Source organism: Carassius carassius, chromosome 13 (genome assembly GCF_963082965.1).
Source record: "Carassius carassius chromosome 13, fCarCar2.1, whole genome shotgun sequence".
In the NCBI taxonomy this organism is placed as follows: domain Eukaryota; kingdom Metazoa; phylum Chordata; class Actinopteri; order Cypriniformes; family Cyprinidae; genus Carassius; species Carassius carassius.
In genome coordinates, this window is record NC_081767.1 from 32509906 (window position 1) to 32522804 (window position 12899).

The 12899-nt window shown below is 36.8% G+C and overlaps 1 protein-coding gene across 3 annotated transcripts in view; it reads left to right on the forward strand.

The window, feature by feature from the left end:
- LOC132156370 (protein FAM168A-like) overlaps nucleotides 1-11483 on the forward strand; it is a 35808-nt gene extending 24325 nt beyond the window's left edge. For 2 of the 3 annotated variants that reach the window (XM_059565347.1, XM_059565348.1), the window contains 5 exons: nucleotides 7280-7405; nucleotides 9091-9233; nucleotides 9815-9989; nucleotides 10834-10964; nucleotides 11074-11483. In XM_059565347.1, coding sequence (XP_059421330.1) covers nucleotides 7280-7405; nucleotides 9091-9233; nucleotides 9815-9989; nucleotides 10834-10946 — 557 coding nt within the window. In that variant the 3' untranslated portion in view covers nucleotides 10947-10964; nucleotides 11074-11483. The remainder of the gene's footprint in view (nucleotides 1-7279; nucleotides 7406-9090; nucleotides 9234-9814; nucleotides 9990-10833; nucleotides 10965-11073) is intronic. The other variant, XM_059565349.1, reaches the window with a different exon arrangement.
- The last annotated feature ends 1416 nt before the right edge of the window (nucleotides 11484-12899 follow it).

Sequence of the window (12899 nt, forward strand, 5' to 3'; positions counted from 1 at the left end):
GTTTGAATCATGCTGGGACTGCTGAGTTTAAGCATTTCATTATTAATGTGATCTTGTCCACATGCTTTCTTTAATTTAAGATTTTTAATATGTTCTAATATTTCAGATATTGTTATTGATTTATCTAATGGATTTTGATAATTCTTAATAGTTTTTTCCATGTCTTCTAGTGTTTTCTTTATTTTACTCTGAGGTTGGTTGAGGAAGGTCGGTTCAATTTTTTGATACAGATTTTCAAAGTAAGATTTCCAAATTGTGCCATTCTGGAGTGATATCTCTAATTTGGGTTTTTGGAGTTTTTTATATAGGTTCCAGAAAGTGTTTTGATCTATTGAATCGTCAATTCGTCTCTCTCTCTCTCTCTCTCTCTCTCTCTCTCTCTCTCTCTCTCTCTCTCTGTCTCTCTCTGTCTCTCCCTCTCTCTCTCTCTCTCTCTCTCTCTCTCTCTGTCTCTCCCTCACTCACTCCCTCTCTCTCTCTCTCTCTCTCCCTCTCTCTGTCTCTCCCTCACTCCCTCTCTTTCTCTCTCTCTCTCTCTCTCTCTCTCTCTCTCTCTCTGTCTCTCTCTGTCTCTCCCTCACTCCCTCTCTCTCTCTCTCTCTCTCTCTCTCTGTCTCTCTCTCTCTCTCTCTCTCTCTCTCTCTGTCTCTCACTCCCTCTCTCTCTCTCTCTCTCTCTCTCTCTCTCTCTCTCTCTCCCTCTCTCTGTCTCTCTCTCTCTCTCTCTCTCTCTCTCTCTCCCTCTCCCTCTCTCTGTCTCTCCCTCACTCCCTCTCTCTCTCTCTCTCTCTGTCTCTCTCTCTTGGTGCATGCTGGGGGTTTTGGGGGGAATGTGAGCGTCTCACGGGTGAGAGGAGCGTTCTGGGGGTAGTTTTCCTTTACTATTCTCGTTTCTTTTTTCTTTTCTTTTTTTGTTGTTGTTGTTGTTTTGTGTTTTGAGGAAAAATAATCGCCAGGTAAAAGTTTTTCTCGTGTCGGGCGGAGGGCAGAGATGGAAGTTCCATCTGGTTCGCTCCGCCATGGAGTCAGGTGTGTGTGCCTGATGATAGTGTGATAGTCGAGGACGTGCTAGTCGCTATCGGAGAACAAATTGGATTCGAAAATATTGTATCCGCTTCTAGGATGAACAAGGCCGTATTGTTTCACCTTTGGTGTCGCAGTCGTCAAGAGTGAACGTTTCCAATTGTCCACCATATATACCCAATACATGCATTGAAAATGAACTGCAGAGGTTCGGGAAAATAGTGAGTGGAATGACTTTAATTCCACTCGGGTGTAAAATGGAAACTTTTAAACATGTGCTGTCTTTTAGGCGGCAGTGTTTTATGGTTTTAGGATCGCCGACGTTAGACATCTCGTTTCGGGTTAAACATGAAGACAAATCGTATATGATCTATGCGAATACCAATCATTTGAAATGTTTCAAGTGCGGTTTTGTCTGGCATAAAAAAATGGATTGCCCGCAAAAAACACAAGCCGAGGACAATACTAATAAAACAAATGAAAGTGAACAGGCGGTAGAGGGTGAAGCAGAGAATGCGGATAAAAGTAAAGAAACTAAGACAAATGAAACCGATAAAGAACAAAGTGAATTGAACACTCATGAACAAAACGAACGTAGCGTTACTGAAAACAGAGGCCAAAAGGAATCAGCTAAAAAGGAATCAGGGAAGAGAAAAGGGAAAAAAATAATTGTGGGGGAGAAAATAAGAAGAGTAGGTGTGAAGAGGCAGGGACTAGTGACGCAAAAAAATCTCTTCTTGAAAGTTTGGTTGAATTCGACACTGTTGAGACTTGACTCGATATACCCTTGTCTCAGCTCTCTGAAAGCACTGATGTGAATGAAGAGATGGCTGAAGATGATCGTATTTCTGAAATGTCAGGTATTCCCTCCAATTATGACGAGAATGAGTTGTATACTGTAAAAGAGATAAATGATTTCCTTGATGAAACATTTGGAAGAAAAGTAGAAGCAAAAGATTTTTTTTCCTGATGTGATAAAAGTTCTTTTAATTTCTTTATAGTTGAGTTATGAAGGAAGCACAATTGGTGAACTATCTATCCCTTTTTGTCTTGTTTTCGCTTTCTTCCCTTTTTCTTACCTCTTTTTTCATGGAGAGCATTAGAATAGGATCTATTAATATCAATGGGGGAAGAGATTGTAGGAAAAGAGCATGTTTAAATGAATATATACAAAATAAAAATATTGATAGGAGACGCATAGTGATGTGAAAATTGAAGTGGATTAGAAAATGGGGTGGAGAAGCGATTTATATATGAGTCATGGTACAAATGTTAGTGGAGGAGTTGCTATTCTATTTTCAAAGACGATTGATATAACTAATGTGTCTGTTAATGAAATAGAAAGAGGAAGAATTTTGGCTGTTCAAGCAAGTATAAATGGGTTGGTTTTTATTAACATTTATGCATCAAAAAATGGAGCGGAGAGGATACACGGTTTTAAAAAATTAATGTTTTTAAAACAAAGTTGTGATGAAAATGCATGGTTGATCTTAGGGGGTGATTGGAACTGTACAGAAAACTTTACTTTAGACAGAAATGGGGAAGAACCTCACCCCTCTTCTGCCAAATGTTTACAGGATGTTATTAGTAATTCTAATTTAGTTGATGTATGGAGACAGCAACACCCTACAGTTAAACAGTATACATGGGTAAAGGTTTCTCATGATCATATTAGGACTGCCAGATTAGACCGATTCTATGTTAATACAAGTAAAAGTAATTTTAAATTTTAAAATCTACAATTTGTCCAAATGGGTTTTCTGATCACCATTTATGTATAATTGATATAAATGTAAGAAAGTCACAAAGTCATAGCTATTACTGGCATTTTAATGTGAAATTGCTACAAGATGTGCTTTTTTTGTGAGAAGTTTAATGTGTTTTGGATAGAGTGGAAAAAACAGAAAAGTAATTATGAGGATATTGTTCAGTGGTGGGATATAGGAAAAAATTTTTTGTCAAAATTATATATATAGCACAAATGGTAGGATAAAAAAAAACTGTTTCTGAATTAGAAAAAGAGATCAAACAGATTGAAAGTGAATTAATTGTTGGTGATGTTGGAAAGCTGGAAGAAAAGAAAGGAGTTTTAGCTTCTTTATTTCACGAGAAAGCAAAGGGGGCTTTAATTAGAGCTCGCTTTGCATTTGTGAGAGAAATGGATGCACCTAGTTCCTTTTTTTAATCTTGAGAAGAAAGAAAGAGAAAAAAAATGATGTTGCATTTGAAAGATTTAAATGGGAATGTGATTTCAGATCCAGATAAAATGAGAAAAATTGCTTTGGATTTTTACAAAGACTTATTTGCAGAAGGACAATGTGGTAAGGGATGCATTGAGGAACTACATAAAGACTTATTGACTCTTTCCGATGAACAGAGTAAACAGCTTGACTCTGGCCTTCAGGTAAAAGAACTGTCTGAAGCTGTTCAGAAACTCAACTGGAAAAACACCTGGTATCGATGGACTGCCGTCTGAGCTCTATAAACATTTCTGGAACCAACTGAAAGACGATTTTTATGAAGTGTTTAATTATTGTTATCAAAAACATGAATTGCGTACTAGTTGTAAACGAGCAGTTCTATCTCTATTACCCAAAAAAGGTGATCTTGGTATGTTAAAAAATTGGAGACCTGTGGCTGTGTTATGTACAGATTACAAAATTTTGGCAAAGTGTCTTGCTAATAGATTGAAACCTTTTTTAGAATATATGGTCAATGAATATCAAACATATTGTATTCCTAATCGAACAATAATGGACAATCCGTTTCTTGTAAGAGACATAATAGACATTACAAATTTGAACAGTGAAAATGTTGGCATTCTCGCAATTGACCAGGTGAAAGCGTTTGACAGAGTTAGCCATTTTTACTTTGTTTAAAACGCTTGAAGCTTTTGGTGTTGGTCAGAGTTTAATTTCATGGATTCAAATGCTGTATAAGGATGCTTCTGTTATGTTGAAAGTGGGTGGTGGGTTCAGTCGGCCTGTTGCAGTGCTGAGAGGAATCAGACAAGGATGCCCGCTATCAGGGATGTTGTATTCATTGGCCATTGAACCCCTTCTTTGCAAGTTAAGGAAGACACTCCAAGAGATTACAGTTGAGATGCCTATTAAGCTTGTTGCATATGCTGACGATGTTACAATTTTTATTAAGAATGGACGAGATGTGTCTGGTTTAATGGAAACACTGAAAATTTATGAAAATGCGTCAATAGCCAGAGTGAACTGGGAAAAGTGTGAAGGTTTCTTTTGTGGACAAAGTAAAAATCCACCAGTGCTCCCAGGTGGTGTTAAATGAGGTAAAGATGGTTTTAAATGGTTAGGGGTTTATTTAGGGACGGAAACATTTAAGACAAAAAATTGGGAAGGAATGGTGGCGAAGATGTGTAGCCGGTTGTCTAAGTGGTCGTGGTAGCTACCACAGCTGTCCTATAGGGAAAGAGTTTTGGTGACCAACAATCTAGCAGCTTCGGCACTGTGGCACAAAATGAACGTCTTGGATCCGCCAGATGACATCATTCAGGAATTGCAGAAAAGATTGATGGATCTTTTTCTGGGCTGGACAACATTGGACTAAAGCTGCCGTACTTTTCCTGCCAGTGAATGAAGGTGGACAAGGGTTAACAGACATTAAAAGCAGAATCAAAACCTTCAGGCTGCAAGCGGCACAGAAGTTGCTGTATTCAAAGAGGTGCTGGACTGATACTGCTAAAGCCCTGTTGCACAAAGTTGGTGTTTTTAAATATGATCTACAGTTGTTTTTAATGAATCTGACAGTAGTGGACTTAAAAGACACTTCTGCTATTTATAAAACGATGCTGAAAACATGGACATCAAATTTTCAAGTGGAAAGGAACTGGTCCGACTCTGAATTCTGGATAAAAGAAGAACCTCTTTTTCATAATCCCTTACTTCAGGCAAGAGTGCTTAATTCAAAAAGTCTTCAGAAAACAATGGCAAGAGCTGGATGCACTAGGATAAAGGATTTAAAGCATCATGACGGGTGGAAAAGTGCAGAGGAAATGAGTGATCTGACAGGAATCAAGTCCGTCAGATTTATGAAACATGTAATGGATGCGATTTTTTCATATCTTCCTTATGCCTATCATCGGAACCCAGGAGAAGGGATTTTGAATGAAGAGGAGAATTTTCCTGATCTTCCTGTTTCAGCTCATGTGAAAGAAGAACCACAAGAGGAATCAATCCTTACTTTTAAGACCACAGATACATGGTTTTAAAGAGGCTTCAAAGAAAGGTTTGTATCTGAATTGCATTAAAGTCGCTCATCAGTCAGTTCTGAAGAACTGTAGAGAAACAAAGTGGACAGAAGTGCTAGGGCCAAACTCTTCTCCTAGAAGATGCTGGAGGTCATTGTATAAATCTCCCATTGAAAAACGAACTGCAGACCTACAATGGAGAATAATACATTGGGCAGTAACTACAAACAGACACGTGGCGCATATTGATCCCACTGTAGAAAAGAAATGTCTTTTCTGTGATTTAGAAGAATCAACTGATCATCTGTTTTTATATTGTTCTAGACTGAGAGGGGTTTTTCAGAAATTAAAAACCTGGATTGAAGAATTAGGCGAAGAGTTTAATGACACTGTTTTCATTTATGGACTGAAGTATAAGGTTTCTGAAAAGAGCAGAATAGGCATAATAATTTTTTTAATAGCGGAGACTAAAATGGCAATATGTTTAACAAGGAAAAGAATGATAAAAGAAGATGCTTTAGTTGACCCAGAGAGAATGTTAAGAGGGTTTGTGACTTCAAGGATCAGAGCGGAATTCGTTTTTTTTAAATTGACTAAAAATCTGGTTGTTTTTATGGAAACATGGGGTTTAAGTGAAGTCTTGTGTTCTATAGATAATGAGGAAGACCTAATTCTAAATTTTTAATTATGTTGGTAGGCAATTTTTTTAGATATGTTCTGTAGCAATATTTTCTTGTATTTTTATTTACTTTTGGAGTTTTATGATATATGTTGTGATTTTGTGACGTGTTTATTCAATTGTGAAAAAAATGGAAAAAAAAAAAATTTCTTTTTTTGTACAAATAAATAGATTCAAAACGTCTCTCTCTCTCTCCCTCACTCCCTCTCTCTCTCTCTCTCTCTCTCTCTCTCTCCCTCCGTCTCTCTCTCTCACTCACTCCCTCTCTCCCTCTCTCCCTCACTCTCTCTCCCTCTCCCCCTCTTTCTATCTCTCTCTCTCCCTCACTCTCTCTCCCTCTCCCTCTCCCCCTCTTTCTATCTCTCTCTCTCCCTCACTCTCTCTCCCTCTCCCCCTCTTTCTATCTCTCTCTCTCCCTCTCTCTCTCTCTCTCTCTCTCTCTCTCTCTCTCTCTTGAGTTCACACAATCGCCCCCTCGCGGCTTTGGCAGGATTGCTGCATTTGGAAGGAAGGCTTACAAATAAATACCTTTTAATCAGTTTGCTGATGCGTTTATCTGATGTACATTCCAGCAATCTTATGACAGACAGTCCTCCTGGAGTAACCCGGTGTGTGACTATCTAATGGCCAATAGTTCATGACCTCCCTTTGAGGGATCTCATTATTTTGGACTGTGTACAGTGCAATATTCCATAGCATTCAGTAAGCAGTATGATAGTGTTTTGATTCTGAACAATAGTGTGATTTATTGATATTCAGTGATGTTCAGTTTTTGTTAGGAATTGAGCCATCTTTTTTTGAGCAGAATTTTTTTAATATTTTAATTTTTGTAATTTCTTTTTTAAGAGAAAAATCTTTGTGAATGTTGTCATTTTTTTATTTATTTTTTTATTTTATTTTTTGGAATGGAAAATTCTTTGTTTTTGAAGATTTGAATGTGCGTTACTGCTTTAACTACTGTCTTATTTATTGCCATTAGAGAAGAATATAAATGTAGAAGAAAGCGCATGTAGTTTATTATCGTCTTTTACACAATGCCACGTCCCATATTAGGTAACTAGTTGACCGGGTTAGTAGATTTAGTTTCACTTACCTGCCCTGCAAAACTCTCCATGCTTAATTCAGCAATTGCTTGCTTCAGGATTGTGGGTAGTAGTGTTGGTTGCTATGGTAGATCTGTCTTTTAATTGAATGGTATTTCTACTTCTGGAACCCTACTTTTGGGGTTTCTGTTAATGCAGGTTTACTGATGGACTGAGTGGAGGACAGGCAGTCAGGCAGATTTTGGAGAATAAGATTTGGCCACACAATAGTGACGCATGTGTGTAACTCTTCTTGTGTTGTTGTGTTTGTTTGGGACAGTGCTGCTGGTGAAGCAGGCCTGGCCCCAGACGGCATCTGCTCCGGGGCCCGCAGAAGGCTCCTATGACCTGGCTATGGACGCTGGCTCCGAGAGCAGGCAGTACCAGGCCTCATCTACAGCATTCAGTAAATATCATTACTATACTATACTGTAACTGCTGTGTGTTCCCTGTGACTCTATAACACACAAACACACACCCTTTCCCCACACGGCACAGAAAGAACACTTGCCCTTATTATTCTGTTTCCCCTGAATGAGCGCACACACACACTTTTGGCCCTGCAGGATTTGATCACATAAAGACTTTTACGCATGCTGTGTAAACACTTTACAACAAGTTCTGTTCCAAACCCAGTGAGCTGCTCTGCTGCTACATAGGCAACTGATTTCTAAGGGAGCATCCTAAGTCAAATACAAGCTTTTTATATATATATATATATATATATATATATATATATATATATATATATATATATATATATATATATATTATTTATATTATTTATATATATATTAATCAGGGATACAATTTTCGGTATTCATATAGATTTCCATATTTTAAGACCTGAATTATGACTTGGTAAATGCTAGGGGAAAAACATTACCGTGTGTATTATCATTTTGAATAATAATAATAGTACTGATAATTTGAATACTAATTTTGTTTTATAGTTCAATAGAATTATTGTATATATATTGAATATATTTTTATATTGATTTGTTTAGTATTTATAATTTAAAAATAATAAAATAAATTATAAATTATGCCTATTAATTGACAAGCCTATTTTATATTTATTTAGATTTATTATTATAATGGATGATTTTTTCACATTGCATACTTACTGCAAAATATAAATACTATACTAATTTGGCCGAAAGTGCAAATCATTGAAATACCGTTACAGTTTTTATGAATAATTTTCTATTTTCATTTTAAGTAATTTTGTTGTGTGGTTTTGTCATATTTATTAGTTTTGATTTCAGTTTTAGTAATTGTAATACATCAACTAAATGAACATGAACTAGCTGATATGAAATAAGTTGAAGTATAGTACAAAAAAATGGTTTTTATGGATTTAATTCATTTTGTAATGCAACAGATTTTCTTTAGTGTTTCTTTTGTGATGTCTTAAAATACTGTCTAGGTAGGCAGCTCACTAGAGTTTGTGACAGGTAGTATCATACTGTCTGAGCTCTTAAGGTTTCATTCTTTCCACAGACAGTCAGCAGGGCTTTTAGAGTTGAGACTGCAATGTTAATGAGTGTTGTGGGACTGAATTAGACAGATTGAAAGGCTGAGCTAGACTAAAGAGAGCTGAATCCGGTGTGTTGCATCAATGGTTGGTCAAACGTGTAGTAATGTCTGACAGTGTGTCTTTGGTATGAAGGGAATCTGTTGGTGTGTTGTGTAACTAATAACGCCTCAAGCCATCTACTCTTCCCATATGTGCAGCTGAAGTCACATTCTTGTGCACTTTTTCTACATTGATGTCAACATTTTTCAAATTAAAGCCTAACAGACAGTGTGTGTAGAAAAAGGGAAAGTGTGTGTGTGTATGTGTGCACTTCATATGTGCTTTAGTTTAGTTTGGCACACTTTTGTAGAATTACAGTGCACTCCATCCTTACAGCTCTAGTGTGCTTTACTGTTGCTCACCAGAAGGTGGCGATATGGAGGTTTTGGAAATGCAACCAGAGACATGGAGAGGAATATTTTTTTAGACATAAATAGTGTTTATTCGATTGTTTTGTGGCAGATGCCTGCTTGACCCAATGCTTTCTTTTTCTGTCTCGTTCTCTGTTTTAGGATATACTGCAGGAACACCTTATAAAGTGCCCCCTACTCAGACCAATGGAGCTCCTCCACCCTATTCCCCGTCTCCCAACCCCTACCAGACGGCCATGTACCCCATTAGAAGTGCCTATCCCCAGCAGAACCTCTATGCTCAGGTAAGACCCAATTCTAACCTGGAACCAGCTGGAATTACTCCACAATCCATGATTAGCAAAACGCTTTATGTTTTGACTAAGAAAGAAATCCAACTTGACTTATTCTGCATCAGGAAAAACATATATATATTTTTTGTCAATTTATTTCAGAAGATATTAATTAGCCTGACCTGAAATGACACTGATTTTCAGCTCACGTCATCGAGGTCAAACCATAGCTATAATAGCGGCTAATGTGAAATTAAATCCTAGTTAATAAAATAAGTTTATTTTTCCTCATAGAATATTGTTTCACCCAAATAATTCACATCACAAAGTAAAATGGAATGCAAATGCTGTTTGAGTACCAAAAAGTACCATATTGTTATTTGAAATATTTTTGAGTGCAATAAACATCCAATATGGTTGATGTTTTGTAGCCTGCTTATACCCTTTATTTGCCACACATCCAGGCCTTTTGGGATTTGTTCCCATAACACCCACCATCCCAATCCAGTGAATCATCCCTCACAGGTTTTGAACGTTGAGCCTTTCAGCTCCCGTCACCGGTCTTTTGTAATTTGAGTTGATCTCGTCCTCAGGGTGCTTATTACACGCAGCCTGTGTACGCCGCCCAGCCTCATGTCATCCACCACACCACCGTGGTCCAGCCCAACAGCATCCCCTCCGCCATCTACCCCGCTCCTGTACACGCACCCCGCTCCAACGGGATGGCCATGGGCATGGTGGCCGGGACAACGATGGCCATGTCTGCTGGTGAGATGCTCAAAAATTAGAATATTATTGAAGCTAAAAAAATTTTATTTAAAAAAATGTAATTAATATGTACTTGAATGTGTATTAAAAATACATCTAATACTCTCCTACTTCATCAATAGGTATATTAGGTATGTATACATTTTAAAATAAAAAAAAGTTTTTTAAAAAAACATATTAGGTTTCACAATTTATATAATCAATGTTTTTAATACATTTTTAGTTTATTAACTGATTTATTTAAATGCTATTTCAACTACTGCAATATCTCTTTTAAAACTTTCTTTTTTAGTTCAGCATTAAGGTGTATTTTTTATTAAGCAACATATATGTCTATGTTTAAATATATATTATTTCCATTATATATCTCTTAATATTTTTGGGGAATTTTATAATGAAAAAATATTAAATTAATGCACCATTTATATAATAAATGTTTTTAATTTATTAATTAGATTTATCACAAGTATTAAATTACAATAAAACACTATTTATAATTTTGTGTGTGTGTGTGTATATATATATTAGAAGTTAATACACATTTTATTTTTAATTAAATTAATATTTTATTAAAAATACTAATTGTATCATTTATAAAAGATATTTTTAAAATATATTTTTGAAAAATATATTAACATCATTTTTTTATTTATTAATTAGATTTATATAAAATTACATATTATTACTATAGGCTATATTACATACATACTATAGGCTCTCTTAGTTCAGCAGCAAGGCAGCACACTATTGTTCTTATTGGTTACAGGACTTAATATGTTTTGTGTAATTGTGTAATTACATCATTTTGATTAAAAAAAAAAGACCTTTCAATCCCTCCCAAAAGGAACACTGCTGACCACCCCTCAGCACACTCAGATCGGAGCACACCCCGTCACCGTGCCAACGTACCGACCACAAGGAACACCTGGATACAGCTACGTTCCACCTCACTGGTAGAGCCCACCTGCCAATCATGTGAGACCCCGCCCACATGACTCATTCATCTTTGCTCCACCCACCCAGTGCAGGAGCAATCGCCGACTTCTTCTCGTTTTCTCTCTCTCTCTCTCTCTCTCACTGACAGATCTGGAGTCAAACATTGTATGCAACTACTCAAGTCTTACATCGGCGCTCTGTGCTCAACAGTGAGGCGCCACGTCTGTTTGCAAGAACAAAAGGGAAAAAAAGTGCAAGGGTCACGTGTTTTGGTTAAAGCTGCTTTTTTATGCTTTTATTTAATTTTTAATTGTTTTAATATTTTTCTTCTTCTCATTTTTTTGGGATGATGTTCTTGCATTAGGTTATTGTAATTCTTCATTGTTCCATAGTTACTTCTATAAGAACTCCAGAATGATTTCGACCAATCACGATCTGTCTTTGTGTTCAGTATAAACGCTGATGTGCGTGCAGTAATGTACCGACGCAATATCAGCACCACTCAGATCATAATCATCCACTTATGCTGCCAAATTTGATAACCTTTAGATATAAGCACAGGGTTCGTTTTTTATTTCATTTTATTTATATACAGCGGCGTTTCATTTCAGCCTTCCCAAAGCGCTTGGGAATCATTTGATTTCATTTTAAACTCAATTCTCCCTCATTTCGTTCTGTCATCGATAACAAGGGTGTCTTCCAGCTTGTAGCTGTTCATGTAGATTTGTAAGGAATATATCATTAGTAGGGCAGTGCAAACGTGCTTTAACCTTCATTAGGATATCGAGTACATTCAGTAATCTTAGTTATTCACTAAATAGAGAACGTTTGCGTGAGCTGGTTACTTTATTAGCTTATGTGTCAGGATAGCGTAAGCTTCCAAACTATAACTTGTATATTCGATTATATAAGTGTGCGCGCATGCGCTCACAGTGAATATTAAGGAAAAAGATCTATCAGTGGCACTTAGCTGGAGCCTCTGGGATGCCATGTCGATCCCGCTGATATCGAACCCGATCGAAACGTGTGCCAACTTTGAGGCCAGACAGGACGGACGCTGAAAATGAGGGATGGCGTTCCAGCATTCATTTCCAATCAGCTCCGGCTCGAGAGTGGGTCTAATCCCTGGTCCTCTGTGAATCCTTGGGCCTTTAGGCCTGTAGTTGCACAGATTTTAGGCGTAGAAACGGAGTTGTTCAATGCAATAATACGAAGGGCCTGCTAGAATGGCCCGTAATTGTAATTTACCGCATTTTTAGAGAGATAAAGAGAGAATTTTGATTTCCTATCCCGAGGCCTCGCCTGTATCCATGAATAGTGTACTCAGAAGTGACGTATCGAAGTATTCTATGAAATGTTATCATACCGAAGCATTGCACATTGACAAATAGACATAACGTAATAACCAATTATACGGTACACTCTCATATTTAATGATGTAATTAAGAAAATCAAGCATTTACTCTGCAAACCATTAGTCTTGGTAATGTCTCTGGAAGTAATATTATTGTCAGTACAGAACAGTATCACTCTTTTCGTTGTTTTGTTGGCTAAGCAACCACTATTTCGATATATAGTACACTCAAAAGTGGGAAGAAGCGATTTGTCTGATCTTATGTGAAAGTCATAACGTCTAGTAATGCATGTCATGCGGGTGAATGCAGTATAGTGTAATCAGATGGAAACTATGCCCTCGCAAAGCATGGTTGCATCATGTTGAATTGCAGCTCATCTATTGCTTTTAATAATACATTAACATTACAGCACATACCCTTTGGTAGTTTTCGTTGAAGTAAATGGAGAGAGTGAGGGCGCAAAGTGACTGAATCTCATTGGGAATATATATATATATATAATTGCATAAATTAAGTGAAGCCTTTTTTTTGCTTTCTTATTTTTTTTCCTTTTATTTTCAGAATAATTAATTTCACCACATATTGTAATTCATGTAATACTTCCTGTAGTTTTTAATTT